The 17,985-nt window shown below is 43.4% G+C and overlaps 1 protein-coding gene across 7 annotated transcripts in view; it reads right to left on the bottom strand.

Annotated features, from left to right (window-relative positions):
• The window catches only part of TENM4 (teneurin transmembrane protein 4), a 1,681,110-nt gene that overhangs the window by 97,291 nt on the left and 1,565,834 nt on the right, over nucleotides 1-17,985 (bottom strand). For all 7 annotated transcript variants that reach the window (XM_080576311.1, XM_080576312.1, XM_080576313.1 and 4 more), the window contains one exon: nucleotides 14,908-15,054. In XM_080576311.1, coding sequence (XP_080432437.1) covers nucleotides 14,908-15,054 — 147 coding nt within the window. The remainder of the gene's footprint in view (nucleotides 1-14,907; nucleotides 15,055-17,985) is intronic.

Genomic DNA, 17,985 nt, shown 5'->3' with positions numbered 1-17,985 from the left:
AAAAGCATAGACACTATTACTTCCCCTCCACCCCATCATCACCATAGGAGCATTCCCCAGTTCGTTTTAAGACGGCATTATTCATTGCAAACAGCTAAGTAAAAAGTAGCAACAGGAAAGGAAATGCCCAAAAAGCTCAGAGGGGGACTGATGAAGCATCACATTTAGAAATAAAAGTTGTTAGCGTGTAGTTGAGCTGGATCTCTAAACCAGATAAGGGAACTGGATGTTTTTGTTCTGGGGTAATGAGATATGGAGCCCTTCACTTCCCAGTCATCATTTCGAACAAGACAGCTCGATAGTGAATGAAAATTGTTACCATGTGATGGCTGTTCAAAGACCAATGAACAATGAGTGGTGGGTCTCCGTGTAGTTGCTGGGAGCTCTATATATCAGAGAAACCACCTTTACAGCTAGCATCCTACTGACAGCTTCAGCAGAGAGGCAAGAAATGAATGAGCTTGGAGAGCGAAGATGTCCTGAGAGGTAGGTCTCTCCTGAAGTGGGATGAGATTTGGAGTTGTCAGGATAACGTATTTTCAATTCCAAAGAAACGGTAAATTAAGACAAGCCAGTTTGTCATTACTGCAGACTGTGAGCTTCAGTTTCATCCCAGTTATACCAGTGTGAATTAGAAGCCCTTTCACTAATATTATTGGCATTACTTTGAATTTACTGTAATATAAATAGGATGAGAATCTGATCTGTTATTATTGCGGTAGCACTTACGAAGGCTTACGTGTCATGCACTAGGATTCTGTTGAGTTATACCTCTTCCGTTCTTGGAAGATTTTAGTGCCATAAAACATCACTTGCAACATCATTTCATGTGGTTACAGTTATACAGAAAGCTGAACAAAATCCTACTCCATGTTCCCAGAGCTTCCAGTCTACGTGTGGGTCAAGTGTGATGAATATCTGCTCTGTGCACACATTCACACACACACACCCCGAGTCATTTTCACAAGTGCTCTGCACCTGCCATTAATGATAATGGGAGCAGTGCTAGGCTAGCAAAAGTGCTTTTGAAAATCCCATCCATTATCCTTACCTCTGTCTGTTCTGATATCTCTACATCTTTATAACTCCTCACAAAATTGCCACCAAAATTTATCAGCTCGGGCACAAAATCTACCCATCTGCCTTCTCTCCTGATGACTAGTGATAATGAAAAAGAACTAATTACGTTTTATTTGCCCATTAAAAAAAAAAAGGACTTGCTGCAGGTGATTAGGCCAGTAGGATTCTGGAAGGTCAAATCTCAGATGGAGCTTGAGATACTGTTCATAGAACAAAGACCTGCATAGATGTAATATGCTTATCCATAGCTACCCACTGGAAAAAAATATAAGAAAAGCACATAAAAGAAAAAGCAAACCAGCCTTGTTATTGTACCGATTACAGTTTCAAGCAAGATAAAATGTTGTCATTTTCTCCCACACATTTATAATGTTTTCTACAATAAAGGCGGTGTGGTGAGAGGACAGCAAACGAGCTGCACCATACCTCTTCATTACCCTGTCTTCAGTTCAGACATCAGAAACGCGTTTTGGGACCTGAAGCTGCAAGACAGCAAGGAAATACTGTCTCTGCAGGAAACAGCAGATAAATGTTTGAGGACCAGATGCACGGGGCAGTGTTTTGTACAGGTGGGAGTGCTGAGGCCTCATCTGCAGATTAGCTTTGCAGCTAATGTGTTTCAGGCCTGTATGGAGTGAGTTGGGGGTAATTACACCAGCGAGGTTTGTCACTGACATCTTACAGCCATTTAGGTCCTCAAGAGCTGAAGTGGGATTTAGCTACTCACCTCTAATACCAGCAGCAGTTTCAGGACAATGCATTTATTTAGCTTGGAAAATTTGAAGACTGTTTCTATCTGAGAGGTGGAAAACAGCAAGCGATATAAACCAGGTCATGAGTGTGATGTGTCCATCTGAACATTGTTTTGTTGTTGTTTTTGTTTTGCTTTTCTGTTTTCTTTTGTTCAGTTGTATGGGCCACAAGTAATCCAAACAGAACAACAAAAACAAAAAAACAAAAACAAAAACAAACGTGGAAAGGCAGTACCCACAGCAAAGGAAAATATATCAAGATACGATCTCACAAAAAAATACAAAGTCATAATACAAAACATGTCTCAAATTCCTAAAGCATAAAGGTGATTTTTTTTCTTAGAACTCACTGCAAAATTTTCCAAGAGAGGTAACAGAAGGAGGTGAACATGGTATCAGTGACTTTTGCAGCCCAAATTTTGCCACAGCAAAGCCCCGGAGGCCTATGATCTACGTGTGGATTCCTAACTCCCCTGTGCTCCTGGAGCACAGATGGGCAGCACAATAAGGTCTCAGTTAGGGCCATGTTTATACAGCCCTGGGTTTTAGAAAACAGGGGTTTCCTTATACTACATACAACCGTGACATGACTGAGACACCTCAGACCAGAGAACAAATGTGCTGCTGAATTATCTCCATGCAAGATTGAAAGTCCTGTGTTTGCAATAATTTATATACTTTAAGGTCAAAAAGGCTACTATGCTCTGCCTGTCGGAGCTCCTATATACACAGGCTGTTCATTTTTTCCCCCCAGAACTGGATTAAAGCCTGTCTTTTAGAAAGATATCTCATATTTCAAAGCCATCTGATTACAGTGAGCCCACCACTTCCTCCGGTAAGCCGTTCAAATGCTTAATTACTGCTAGGAAACTGCATCTTATTTCAAGGTCGAGTTTGTCTAACTCCCATGTTCCACCACTGGAATTTGTTTTGCCTTTGTCTGCAAAGTTACCGGCATCTCCTCCTGCCCTGCGTGATCGGATGTCTTTGCCATGTGCAAGTCCCTCCACACTGAGCAAGAAGCTATTCCAAACCCTTTCTCTGAACAGCTGAGGAAGACTAAAGTTCTCATTGTACGGTTTGTTTTCCAGCTGCTGGATTTTTTTTTTAATCTTTTTAATGTTATTTATTTATTTATTTTTCTATCCTTTGATCTCTTTCCAGCAATTTCACATGGTTTGTTGTATGTGGGCACCAACACTGGACACGGAACTACGGCAGCAATAGTGGGTACAGAAAAGAGCCCAATTCCCTATTTTGTTTTATTTTTTTATACCTCTAAGGTTCACAGTAGCCTTTTAGCAACAGCGTGGCACTGAGAACTCATGTTGAGACAATTATCTCCAGTGACCTCTAAATCCTGTTCTGAGTCATTGCTTTTCAAGAGTCTCCAGCCTCCTAAGTATAACATGCTTTCCTTGTTCCCAGGGGTATTACCTTGCATTTTGCTGCATTAAGACACATTTTGTTTGATTGTGACTGTGTGGTGATGTGAGTCAGATCACCCTGTATCAAAACGAGCTGGGTACGCTATTTATCACCGTATCAAGCCTTAGGTGATCCCAAGATTTTACCAGGAAAGATTTAAACAACACTCCAAGATAATGATGAAAACACTGAATAAGGTTGGATCCAACAAGCAATTCCGAGGAGCCCTTCTAGAAACTGCTTCAGCCACGGATCCCTTTCATTTCACAAATTAACTCTGAGATCTGTTATTAAGCCAGATTTTAACCTCATGTTCTTTGGTATTTCCATGGAAAATGAATTTTTACATCTTTGAGGTGTTTTCCTGCGTAGACACAGGTGCCCTAAACGCCCAGGCTGGCACTCCTGCCAAAAATCAAACTCTTTAGCTGGACCCCCTTTGTGCAAAGCCATGAAATACCTTTTGTAATCTCAGAGTTACCATGGGGTGGATCAAATCCTCGTCTCTGTGAAAAGGGAACCACTGGCAAGGTATTGCCACATCTGGTAAGTAATATGATCAGTGGGTTGCATCTTTAACTAAGAATTATGCAATCATAGCTTAAGTTAGACAGGATGGGACCTCTGGAGGTCATCTTGAGAGCCCTGTCTCATTCCCTTCAGAGAGAGGCTGATATGAAGAAAAATCAACAGGACTCTGCAAAACAAATTCCTTTCCTGCTATTTAGGACAAGAAGCTCCAATTTGTTCAGCTAACTTTTTTTTTTTTCATTTCATTTTAAACCCTTTTTAAAAATTTTATTTTAAATCTGAGTCCACTGTGATCAGATAATCTGTCCTCTGTCTAACATTAGACCGAGAATTTTGCTTTGGGATTACTGAATCTAGCTCGTATCTCATTTTAAAGATCAGACATCCACCAATACCATTACTGAGCTCTTCCAAACACTAAGTCTGCAAACTCTTTGGGAGCAGACATTGTCTTTTTGTGTTCACACCACATCCGTTCTGGTCCCAAAGTGCTCTGAAAACCAGTGCAACCCACTGAAATAGGAACAGTTGTTAAAGATCTGCATCTATAGTGGGTTTTCAGCCTGTTCTTGCTACAAGTTTACTTAGTGGAAGAGGGTAAAGTGTAAGATACCTGTGCATACCTGCGGATACCTTAATAGCAGCTAATGGACAAGGGAAGGGAAGAAGCCTGGTGTTGCAGACGGCTGTCTCATCTCATGTGTCCTCAAACACCTCCTTTCTCATCTTCTCCTTACTACCTTTTGCCTCTTATCCTTATGAACAAGGGTGCAGATACAGAAAGGGATGTATTCTGATGGCCTACTGCTGGTGCAGAGCTCAAATCGATTTCTGACTGCTGAGAGGGACAGGGTTTGGTTTGCAAGAGCAGGCAGTTTTTTCTCAGTCACTGCTACCCTGATGTTAAACACTCTGACTGTAGCAACTGGGACAGCTAAGTTAGATCCTGACAATGGATCTGAACGCTGACCTTATTCAGAAAGAGTTTCACAAGATACTCAGTGTCATAGCTGTCTGCTATAACTACTCACTTGGATGCCAGACTTAAGATGACCTAAAATTACTGGGCTTTCAGGCATTGCTTGTGACCCATCACTTTCTGAAAATCATGGCCTTTATGAGGTTTCAAGAGCATGCAAAAAAAGAAAAGAAAAAAAAATACAGCCACCCAAAACAACTAGACAATTTCGACAATCTGGAGCTGCTGGGGTTAGCGTGGAAGACTCAAGGCTGTGTCTTACTTTGCCCACAGGAGTTTCAGGCGGGCTGGAGGATCGCTATCTCACGCTCATTGGTATTCACCACACAAGGAGTTGATGGATCCGAGCCAAATGTAATAATCTTCTCAAAAAAAACCCCAAGCCAACAACAAACTGAAACACCAACAGATAAACTGAACCTGTCCCAGGTGTGTTATGATGGAAACAAGGTTTGTCTCCCAGGTGGGATATGCTCCTTCCCTCCCAAGCACCAGGAGGGGCAGGCAGACAAATAACTAAAGGGGCTTTGTGACTGTCTTCCTTGCATGTAAGCCTTCACGCCCAGACTCTCTGGCTTCCTGCAAGCCGACTTTGCTAGGAATGGATTAAGAACCTGAGGCACAAACCCAGCCATTCACTGATAGGAAAAAGAGTGTGCCTGTTGAGCACCACTGCTCATTAGGAGAGGCATCTCTTTTGGCTTACTTCTGAACTGTGATGAAATGAGTGTGACATATCACCTCCCCGGAACAAAAACTAATTGTCATGTTCACAGCCACTGCTAGCCTGAAAAATAATTAGTCTCCAGCAGCAATGGGGCTACTAACCCTGCGCTCCTTGGGCTGCTGCTGTGCTTGCTGGCTACAAAGTGCTCCCGAGTCCCACAGGAGCCTCGTTCCTCCTTCAAGCCTTACGTAGTTTGGTTTCCGAGTCCCTCAACCACCACCATGCAGTGCCAACGAGGTGCCCAGGAGCAGGGTTTTACACAGAAGGAAAGGACTGGTTTTGAGAGACTGCTTTTGCAGTAAACAAGATCAGCTGAGAGCTAATAAAATTTCAAATTAGCTGTGACTTTTCATGGCCCCACAATTGTGTTGGCTGATTTAATGGGCAGCGTCTTAGCTCGCTGAGATTGAATAATGGAGCATTTCTACAGAGTTATGGATGCTGCAACAAACATCCGTCATGCTAACATCAACAACAGCATGCAAATAGCCTTCAGCCAGGAGTGTTATTACGTGTTTAAGCTGACTCTGACAGGGGGCTGCATGTCAAGTGTCGGGACGGAACAGGCAGGCCACAGGTAGGGATGGATCTGGTCGTACATGGAGAGCATCCTGTGGACTGTGATGCTCATCAGAAGCCATGAACACACAGGCATGCAGAAAGAGGTGAGCCTAAAGAGTCTTCTTGTGGTAAATCTGGGAGGGTGCACAGGACAAACTCAAGGATTGCTCCTGATGAAGAGGATAAGACATTCTGCCACTGACTGCAGCAAGAAGAACCTCTGTGTGAAGCTGCACTAGGCAAAGTAAGGCTAGAAAGAAAATAACAATAAAAATACATCGTCTTTTGGAAGTATTTCATTGCCAATAAAGGCATAAAATGCACTGGTTGTATGCATAATCGAGGCTCTCAACTCATCCAGTTCTTGTCTTTCACTCTCCCTTCTGCACCATTCACCAGGCAACATTTATTATCCTTCATGGGGACACTGCCTGTCTTGTCCTGTGATGCTTTTGGATGTATTAATGGAAGAGTTTGGATGGGAAGGGTTTAAAATGGGGACACTCAGATGTAAAGCTAACATAATGTGTTATTCTTACCCTTGGACAAATCGGATTTTACCCTTTTTTTCAGTCTAAACTCTAGCAAAATAGAGACTAAAGGAATGGCTCAGCATTTCTGCACAAAACACAAGTTATTGTTCATGTGGATGCTTGGGTTGATGAAGGTTTGCAGGAGTAATGATGTTCTGCCCTGAGCTGAGGACCAGCACTTAATTTACTTCAACTAGATCTGGGGAATAAATAGGTTTTCCTCTTGGGCTTTGAAGAGAACAATTTCACCTGTCCAACAATAGGGCTGTAGCTTTTGGACACTGTAAGGAATCAAAGGGAAACAAAATACAGATGTAAGAAACAAGAGCAATGTCATGGTTGGCACCCTGTGGTCATGTTAGATATTAAGGTTCCCTTAGCCCTTTCTATCCCACCTGCTCTGTTTTGATTTTGCCTTACTAAGGTTCTCACCGGTTGAATCCTAGCTAAATTAGATCGCTGGCTCCCTGGGAAAGGAGTTGTCTTCACGTCTACTCTAAGTGCTCAGCACATGTTTGCAGGATCGAAATAATATAGGCATATGTAATAGTAATCATGTATTTGTGTTATAGCACTCCTTGGGCTCTAGCGCAGAAGCAGAGCCCTGCGGTGCAGGCACTACAGAAATACTCTGCAGAAAGTCCACCCTAATCCAGGGCTACATTCTTGCTTAACAGAACGTCCGAAAAAAACCAGAAGGGAATGGAGTAGAAGGAAGAAATGACTGAAAACACATGACAATCACCACTAGCTGGCCATAAACCAGAGCTATAATAACGTGTTTAGAGTCTACAAGTTCACAGCATCCCCCAGATCATCACTGCTCCGGAGCACGCTGTTGATGCAGCTGGTTTCATGCGATTCTCCCTCTCTCCAGGCAGGCTTTTAGCAAAGGGACTTACCCTACCAGCAAAGCAGCACAGAAACCAGGCAGTCTGTGCTTGGAGTGAAATTCAAGAGGCTGAGAAAGGCGTGTGAGAGCTCTTCCAAGCAGAGGAGACTGGCATTTAGGCAGTGCAGAAAGCATTGGTTGTTTCACCTGAGCAATGGTCAAGCAATATTGTACCCGAAGCTGCCTGCTTTAGGAGCCAAAGCGCCTCCCAAAAGCGATTCCTCTGAGAAAAAAGGGACTCAGAGATTAGAAAAATTTTGTGGGAATGATGGGTTCACACCCACAGCAGAAGAGCTATTCTTAGCTGAAATATCCTTGTCACTGAGGTCTCTCACATTTCTGGAAAGTGCCGTAAGTGTTAAGCTAAGGCTGAGAAGTTCACCCTAACATATTCTGTTGACTCAATCCAAGGCAATTCAATAAATCAAGAGCACACCTTGGCAAGTGGCAAGTGAGAAAATTCAGATACAGGCATGTTTCTCAAGTCAACATCAACAGGAAAGTAGCCATGGACCCTGTGCACCCATGACAGTGTGTGTCCGAGCACACTCAAGGGCAAAGCTTTGGGTTTCTAAGGGACTTTCTGCTCCAAAAGAGAGGCACGAGGTTGCTTAAAGTGCTAAAGCAGGTCTGGCAGAGCTTTCCTGAATTTCTTTCTGAATAGGTGCCCAAGCTCTGCTTAAGCATTGTTTTATTGCAGAAAGGCCTTGTGTAAGGTGTGTCCAAGCCTGTCATTTCTGGAGATGGTTCATGTCACCTCTTGTTATGCCTTATATAACAGCAGTGCCTCCTTCCCATCAGGAACCCTCCTCATTTCAGCAGACAACGATACATTTCTTTCGACAAAGGAGACTTTTTCATTGCTTCTTCCCGAATCTATTAATCAAAGGAATTTCATTACAGACCAGTCGAAAGTACTAGGAACTCTCCCAAGCTGTCACGACAACCCACAGCCATTGCTAGACCCTCACTTCACAACACATCGCCCACAGTAACAGCACAGCCGACACCTGCATCTGGATGCAGTAGGTTCACGGGGGGATGCACGGGTTCACACTGCACTCCTGGCAGCCCCGGTGCTAACAACCAGCAGCAGGTGATGCAGAGGTGTCACCGTCCAACGGGGAATCGGCCAGCTGCTGAGACCTGAAAATGTGAACCTCTCATTTTGTCCTCTTACTTGAGGAAGGGTTGATTAACAGTCATCACAAAGCGGAGGAAGAGAAGCTGGGTGATTTATAACAAATTATACCAGCTCGACAATCTTTTCAGGTGCAGCAGGCTTTCTCGTCTTTCTAGAAGTGCTTTGTGGTTCCTCCAAGATGACCCCGTTGTTTGACAGGATCTATCTGTGACGGTAAATGCTAATTTATGATGGCTGTTTTCCCAGGTGCGTTCAGATCTCAACACTTCCCTTCGTAAATGTAGCTAGCACATTAATGCATCATTTTTTATGGTTTCAAGGAAGCAGACAGTTCCTATACCATGCCCAGGAGACGCTCTTCTTGTGCTATAAAAGCCTTGCAGGCATGAAGTAAAGGTTCGTAGCAGTGTGCAAAAAGAAAAAAAAAATGAAATCTGAAAGCACCCCATCACCTTGTCTGCAGCTCATGCATTTGCAAAGATTAGGTTTGCATTCTGGGGTTCTCTTGGATTCTTTACAATTCCCTTTATAACCCTACTGCTACCTTCAGATGTAACCCCACATACTGGCAAAGAGCAATCCAGGCTCCTGCCAGATATCTCACACATTATTTGGCATGTGGTGGACAGATGGTGGACACACGGGTGTTAAGAAGGCTGGTGTGCACTGCCAAAATTCCTCTTGCCAAAAAATTTGAAATACTGCTGTCCCAAAGCATTATGCACGTCCCCACCTTCCTACAAGCACTACCTGATCCTTGAATGGGGCAAGCAAGACACGAAGTTGCACCGATGGGCTGTGGTGCAGCACTGAGTCGTATCAGAGAGCCCATTCCTGGTAATTCAAGTGTGGCTATGGAAGAAATTCATCGTCCCTGAAATGCAGGTTGGTTTCTAGTGGCAGCAATTACTAACTCGAGGCAGCAAGGAAAGGCAAAAATCCCATGTGGCTTGGTTGCTCTGACCTGCTCACTGCTCTGGGGTTTAAAGGCAAGTGTTAGCTGCCTGTTCTGGCACAGGAGGACGGAGGGAAGAGTTGTTCCAACTTTGAGCTCTTAGGTAGCATCTGGTGGAGCACAGAACTGGACATGCTAAGGCAAAACAGGGCCACGTGCACACTGAAACACTGCATTTGTGCTCAGCTGAATGTGTTGCATGTAGTTGTCATGAGTAAGACATGAACTGAGGGGTAGAAGCTTACCGTCCTTGCAGAAGAAGAGAATGAGATTTCTTTGCTCTTGAAGGAAGAGCATTGAGCAGGTGATGTAAGAAAAACAGTTGCTGTAGTTCTATGACATACACTTTTATATAATGGTATGCAATAGAGTTTAGGACAGGCCAGCATTATTTTAATGAGAAGATTTTTTTCTTTCTTTCTTTCTTTCTTTCTTTCTTTCTTTCTTTCTTTCTTTCTTTCTTTCTTTCTTTCTTTCTTTCTTTCTTTCTTTCTTTCTTTCTTTCTTTCTTTCTTTCTTTCTTTCTTTCTTTCTTTCTTTCTTTCTTTCTTTCTTTCTTTCTTTCTTTCTTTCTTTCTTTCTTTCTTTCTTTCTTTCTTTCTTTCTTTCTTTCTTTCTCTCTTTCTCTCTTTCTCTCTTTCTCTTCTTTCTCTTTCTTTCTCTTTCTTTCTTTCTTTCTTTCTTTCTTTCTTTCTTTCTTTCTTTCTTTCTTTCTTTCTTTCTTTCTTTCTTTCTTTCTTTTCTTTCTTTCTTTCTTTCTTTCTTTCTTTCTTTCTTTCTTTCTTTCTTTCTTTCTTTCTTTCTTTCTTTCTTTCTTTCTTTCTTTCTTTCTTTCTTTCTTTCTTTCTTTCTTTCTTTCTTTCTTTCTTTCTTTCTTTCTTTCTTTCTTTCTTTCTTTCTTTCTTTCTTTCTTTCTTTCTTTCTTTCTTTCTTTCTTTCTTTCTTTCTTTTCTATTCTATACCTATACCTATACCTATACCTATACCTATACCTATACCTATACCTATACCTATACCTATACCTATACCTATACCTATACCTATACCTATACCTATACCATCTATCTATCTATATATCTATATGTATATCTATATGTATATCTGTATCTCTATCTATCTATATATTCATATCTATTCTAAATTATCTTGCAGTAATCACTAACACAAGTCTTTGGAACTGTTTAAATTGGGAAGAGGGAGCAGAGAACTGACAACTGAACATCAACCTCTTACTAACAGGAGGGGCTAGGTAATATTAGCAGCATTTATATTCCTGTAATTTTTTATCTGAGAAAGATTCTTGCCTCTGAGAAGTTGATTCGCTTTGTCTGGGCAGAGTTCAGTGGCAGTTTAACAACTGGAATTGTTGAAAGGAAGGATGCAGTCAACTCCACCTCCCAGAAAACCAGCAGGCTTTACCCTTTTGTGAAGACTTGGCTAGTCTGGAAAACCCCAAAACAATATCAGAAGCCCTCAAATGAAATTACTGTGTTGATGAGACAAAACTTGTAGACCCAGAGAGCAATTTAGTTTAATTTCTGTAATTCTTCCATGGTTTCAGGACAGTGGGGTGTATCCTGACAATGAAATGGTGAATCGGGCAATTCTCTGACTCTGAAAACGGAGGGAGTCACACAGATGATTCCCCTGGAACAAAGTTGGTTAACATAGCTTTGCTGCCCACTAGCATATCTATGAGCTTGTGAACAATATCCTCTCCTCTTCCATTTTTCCTATATACTTCTTTTTTCTGACCAAGGAGTCTGCGAGCGCAATGGAGCCCACATTTAGCCTATGGAACATCAGCCTGTTCTCAACGTGCAGTCAAATGCCATTAACTCCACTTTTAGGACTTGTCGCAGAAGATAATTTCCTTGGCCTTTTAAACCTTCAAACTTTTCACTCTTCAAGTACGTGACAGGGCACTCTGTGTGGGGGGAGACGGGACTACCTGCAGGTAGCGAGTGTTTGCAGCCATGAATTACAGGAGTTATTTTCTGCCAAAGACAGGCAAGAAGCACTTTTATGGGCCCGTCTTAAGGAAACATCTCCCATTTGTTGTAATACAGGCAGTGACCTCTTAGGTCAAACGTTCAAAATCCTAGCCTTTTACCCAGATTGTTAAAGCTCTGTCACTGCGCTGTTTTCCCTTGAGCTCTCAGTTACTTGCTACAACTCCTTTCAAGTTGATGGACTTTGTGTTTAGAAGTGTAAATAAAGTAGACCTGGGTGTGAAACCTAAGTGTCAGCTCTGACAAATGACACTTGTGTGCGGAGAGGGGACTGCTCTCCGAGACACCTTTTTTCTAACCTGAACAGAGATTACATTTCACCGAGTTTCTCTGAGTGACTTCTGCTTTGCTTATTATTGTTTATCTGAACAGCCTCCAGATTTAAGAGGCCAACACGCCCTGTAATTTGGTACCCATCTCCCTCAGGGTATGATTAGGCTGGGATGTGATGAAAAAGATTCTGACTTCAGCTCCCATTATCCCGAGGCATTTCCTGCTGCAGGGATCTTGATTAGCAGACACACGATACCAGGGCACGGGGACCAGCTTCCGATGAGCTCAGCCGGAGTGAAAGCCCCCATAGCGTGAACGGCCCCACATTGTTCTGAAAAACCACCGTGTCTCATCCTCGAGAGACTATTTTGAGCAGAAAATGACTCAAAGGGCAGTGTACATCTACCAAAAGTAGGCACCTACAAGGTGTATATCCGAAACAGCTCAGAGAGATGATGCCATAAACCTATTTCTCTCCGCTGGCAGTACACGTGGTGACCAGCTCAGGTGCTCTAGCCAGAGCAAGAAAATTTGATAAGACCCCAAAAGAAGGAAAAGCCTTTTTTGTGTGTTTTTTGTGTGCTTATACCCTCACTACCTGTTCTTTCAGAGGCTGCTCAGCCTGCACCTTTGCAGTGCTCTGGAAAGCATTGCAGTTGTGCAATGTGTCTCTTTGGTGACAAAGTGTTTGCACTGAAGATGGATTCAGTTCTGCTTCCTAAACACGGGTGCCTACTGTCATTTGAATTGCCTTTGGACAGCTCAGGAACCCAAAGGCAGCTGTCACACACAAAACATCTGCATATGCTCTACAGGAGACCCAAGCTACTGTGAAGGGGGAGCTAGAGGCCAGCTGAGGTATTCCAGGGTGCTTCAGATGGTGCTGGACAAAAGGGAGCAGACATTAAGTGGAACGTGAGAAATTTAGGTTAGATATTAGGAGAAAAATGATTACTATGAGGTAGTATACTGGTGCAGGTTGCCCAAAGAAATCTCCATCCTTGGAGGTGTTAAAGAATTGGCTGGACACAGCCCTGAGTAATTACACCTGCTTTGATCAGGGGGTTGATGTAGATGGCTGCTGGAGGTCCCTTCCAACCTAAATTACTTTCTGTTCTGTAAATGTCTCGAGATGTCTTGCTATAGAGATCAGAACAGCAACTAGGACACAGGTCCAGAATCAGCCTTTCTTCCCCACCCCAGGTAAACACATTCAAATCCCCCTGCTAAACAAGGAACTTTGGCTTCAAAGCAGAAGTTCCTCCCCACTACTGATGCCCCTGTATCTCAGGAGTTTAAATTCTAGATTTCAGCCCACAAATACACCACAAACGATCCACAAAAATCTGTAAAAATCAGGTCAAGAAAGTAAATGCATACCTAAGGACATAAGGACAAGAGTCCTTAGCAGTAATGTAGCAAAATCAACGGAATAATGCAGTGTATGGCATGGATTATCTGTAAACTAATGCACACCATGTCCATGCACACACAGACTTTTGTAGTGTACCAGGAATAAAGTCAACACTCATTTCTGGGCTGTGACACACGAATAAGCTGTCACAAGGCAATATGTTACAACCGATCTGCTGCTCTCGCTAGCTGTGTGCACCGCTGTTCCACACAAGTTCACCAAATGCAAGTTAGCAGCTGATGTGCACTAACTCGGAAACATGTTGATGCCTTTCGTCTCTCCTGTCTACATCTGCCGTTCTACAGGCTAGCGAGGCCTCAAAACCTTGTTTCAAGGTGAGGGCAAGCCAATTACAAGGTTAGCACTTTGTAGCAGGGCATGGTGCTTCACCAGCCTGCTCACAGTCTGGTCATGCTCTTTTTGTTGTTAGGCAGATGTGGTCTAGCTTGTCAGTCAGGCTGGATTGCTCTGTATTTCCCCCCTCTCTTTCTAAAAAGAAGTCAAGGTTTTTGTTGGTTATTTTTTCCAGTGAGACTGGGTTTATCGCTGACTTTATTTACCATAAATTTACACATGGCAAACTTTACTATTGTCTTGACTCAGCTGTAAATAGGAAAGATGAGTACAGTGATATTCAGTTTCACGTGAGGCAAGCAGAGACTTTGGTTTCACAGTGCGTACTCTTTCTATCGTTCCCCAATTTTTTCCATCTTTTCTAAAGGGATAATTTGGTCCGTTTGCCATGCCAGATGTGCAGAAGTATTTTAAATATTCAGTCAGAATCCCAGTTACTGTGAAGCAGATAATCACAGTCTTGGCTTGTCTATTTTTGTTTTTATTTTTAACTGTACTGTTCTTGCGAATACGATAGAACAGAAACTTGCAAAATATAGTCTCCACTTCACAGTCTGGGTCCCGGCCCAGACTTGTGGTTTACAAAGCCTTTTGCTGAGTGACAACAAAACAAATTATGCAGTCTCCCTCATGCCTTAAATTTAATATCTCATCTCCTGCCCTCTAATTCAAACCTTCACACTGCACCAGGGTTTCCTTTGTAATGAGATAACTCTGAATATTAAGTTTGCATTACACAGGGCTATTATTCACATGCCTGACATCATTACATATGGAACTGTAATCAATAAAACATGGTGCAAGAGGGATCGGATGGCTTGTGGGCATGGGGATCAGTCATGAAGCCCCTGAGTTACTGCAAAACATCCATCCCAAGTCAGCAGTGACCTACCAAGGAGCCTCGATGAAAACCTCAGGCAGCGAGGCCAAAGTTTGAACAGTCAGGGACACTCGCTGTCTGGGGTGGTCCCATCGTGTCACTGCCGAGCCACACGGAGGGACAGGACAAGCACACAGCCTCTGCCTGCCGTCTGCTACACGGACTCAATTTGCAGATAAATAACCCTCCCTCTTCAGTCCTGGCACCCCGAATCCGAATCCATTTCATCTGAATTTTCAAACCCTCTCTGGCTGAGTCAGCCTGGCGGACTTGGCTGCCTGTTCTCCGCCAGCTGTCGGGAAGCAATCTGCCCCGCTGAATCAAGCCCAGCTGACTGCTGGCTGCTTACAGGCTCGGTGAAGCCTGGCGTACCGCACGCGCTCCCGTCCTACCTCCGTCGTTGTCCTTGCCGTCGCCGCATGCCGTCTCCATGGAGGTGTCGCAGCCCGCTCCTCGCCAGCCCAGCTGGCAGACGCAGTGCCAGCCGTTCATGTCCAGAGTGCACCTGCCGTTGCCGTTGCACAAGCCAGGGCATCCCTCTGCAAGGCAAACAGCCACATGTTCAAACAGACCGAAAAAAACAAAGCCACACAGCCTTGGGAAAAAAAGGCTGCTTAAAAGCAGCTGTTTCTCCCTGCTTTCAGGTTATTTCTCCGCTCCCACTTGGTGTCTTCCCACCTGGAGCAAACTGTCCCGGTTCGGTATCAGGATGGTGGAGGGCTGCTGTTGTGAAACCCACCCTGCTGTCTGAACCTCTCAAAGCCTTTGTTTTGCAGAACCTAGATTTGGGGTTACCTGACGTACACGTGGGGTGAACGTCCCTAACGCCCAGCGGGATAATGCAGCTTTCAGCAGTACTGAGATCTCAACCTGAAAGCTGGCTGGGAAGGGAAGGCACTTTCTATGTTGGAAAATGTTTGGAGAACACGATTTCTCTTCCATAGTCGTTTTGGGTGGGATTCATCTGATCTGGTTACAACTGACCTAGAAGGGAGATACCTTCCACTCTCTGTAGTCAGCAGAGGACCAGCCTCTCCGGGGGCAGAAGGCCCCTTGTGTGGGTTAGATGCCCACACTGAGGAGCTGAAGGATGCTCTGGAAATGCCTGTTTCTCTCCACTGACTAGAAAGAGACCCCAGCAGAGGCAGATATTTCTATTACAGGTGATTAAAATTAGGGGGAGATGAACCCCACGCTTCCTGTCTGCTCACTAGGGGTTGATTTTCTCATCCGATGACCCCCTGCTGAGTTTTCCATCCTTTTTTTCCCTACAAAATAGCACAGTAATTTCCCCAGCAAGTAGCAGTGCGAAGGACGCAGCTTAGCTTATGCAGTTCTGGGGGCTTTTTACCTGCAGAGCTCAAAAACCTTTTCCAAGAAGAAGTCAGAAATGTTAGCTGCGTTTTACAGATTAGGAAACTGAAGTAGAAGGAACTGAAGTGACTGCCAAGGTCACCCAGCAGGACTGATTAAAGCAGGAACACAACTGAGCCTTCCTGAGCCCTGTCCTAAGGCTCTGCTTACACGTGCTGTGAAATCCTTTCATGTCGTTTGAGTTCCTTCAGGCCCTCAGTTTGCAAGGCGGCCTTGTTGGTGGAACTGCGCAAATGGTGCAGATTCTGTGGAACCAAAAAGGGAAGGGACCTTAAAAGACCATCTAATTCCAACCCCCCACGGCAGGAGGGTTGGGATTATCCTGCCCTAAAGGGTTACAACACAAAGGTGAAGAGCACCGAAGGGTGAATTTGGCTGGCCACCCCATGAGGGGCTGCCCGGGGAAGCGCTGAGGCAGCAGAGCAGGCCACGCCGCCATTATCGTGTGCGGAGGAGACGCAGCGCCCAAAGGCCTTGTCACCAAAACCATGTCCCTCTGTGAGCTTAACATCTCCGCCAAGACTGTTTTTCTAACTTAAAGGTGGCCAGGGACCAAATGGGATACGGAACAAAGGTGGTTAGGTCCTTTAAAAGGATCTTAAATAGGTTTTGCATTTACAAACAAGTTTGTAGCATCTCAGGTGTTTAAAATGTGTGCTGTGTGTGTGAGGAGGGGGCATACTACATGTGTATGTGTGTGAGCGTGCTCTGTGTGTGTGTATACTTCAACATTTATATATTATATTAGTATTTATACATTATATTAGTATTTATACACTACAGAAGAGCTATTTATAGGCAAGGTTATATGAAATTCTCCATTTTAAAATCCTGCCTTCAGTTACTTACAACAGTGCCAAACTTTTAAGCATTTAATTTTTTTTTCAATACTAGAGCTAATTTATTTGTTTGTTCCCTTTAGTTACTTTCAGTAGAAACTGAAAGCATTCAACTGTTTTGGAAAATGAGAAGTGTATTACTTTTTAAAATAACCTGCTAAAATTGCTTCATTAGGTAGGTAATTGCACTTTGGAGCAGATAAATTCCATTTGGATGGGCCCATCCTGACAGAAGGGATATGACTTCTTCCCCCTCTTTATAAATCTGCCTAAATTTGTCTAGACAAAAAGCCTCTGAAGAAATCTTGAGAAATCACTTTATGTGTATTCTGCATGGCCCCAGTAGAGCTCAGTTGGCAGCTCGGTTCTGCAATGACACTGTTGCATCATCATTGAGCACATTTCATGTTTTAATTGCTCTAGTGCATCAGTTGGACTCTTCATAACCCATCCTAAAAAAATCATTTCTATCCAGCTGCTGCAGAGACTGAGCAGGACACTGCTTTTAAAGATGCAGTGGTGTCGACCTGGACAGGAGTGCAGTGAGAATCAAAAAGAGTTGGGTGATGAGAAATTGAAGAGACCACTATAGAAGCATGAGAGAAGAAGGGTTGGATGCCATCAGATTTTTAACCCAAAATGTATTGTTTAGTATCTGGAGTAGACTCTTTATTTTCTGCAATGGGAAGAAGAGGGATTTTAGAAATTTTTGATGGGACTCCTTTGGTTCAGCTTCAAGCCATGCAGGAACAGGTCCAAATCCTGGAAACAGGTCCAAATGCTGGAAATGGTTGAAGTTAAGGCTATGATGATTAGGATGGTATGATTAGGATGGAAGGACCTTCAACATCTGAGGAATTGAGAAAAGCTTGAATTATCTGCTCTAGCACAGCAAAGGCTGGAAAGAATATAATTGTTTTCCACAAATTCATGAAACAGATAAACAGTGAGAAAGAAAACAGCTATTTAAGCTAAACAGAATAATGCTGGCATAAGAACAAATGGACATAAATCAAGCATGCATAAATTCTGGTTGGAAATTAGAAAGAAAAAAAAATGTATTTTTTGGGATCAAAGGAATAAAGTTTTGGAATAGCCTCCCAGTAGGATGGTTAAGGTCAAGAAGCCCCACTGATATCCAAAGACCTTGGTAAAATTATATAAAATTTTACACAACGTGGTTGCCCTTGACAGCTGACTACTGGGCTCTGCCTGAGAAGGCCCCTTTCAGTCCGATGTTCTTAAATTTTGTGTGCA

This window comes from Anser brachyrhynchus (assembly GCF_964034855.1).
Source record: "Anser brachyrhynchus genome assembly, chromosome: 1".
NCBI classification, from domain to species: Eukaryota; Metazoa; Chordata; class Aves; order Anseriformes; family Anatidae; genus Anser; species Anser brachyrhynchus.
Note: the sequence above shows the minus strand (reverse complement) of the source record. Positions and strands in the feature narration are given on the sequence as shown.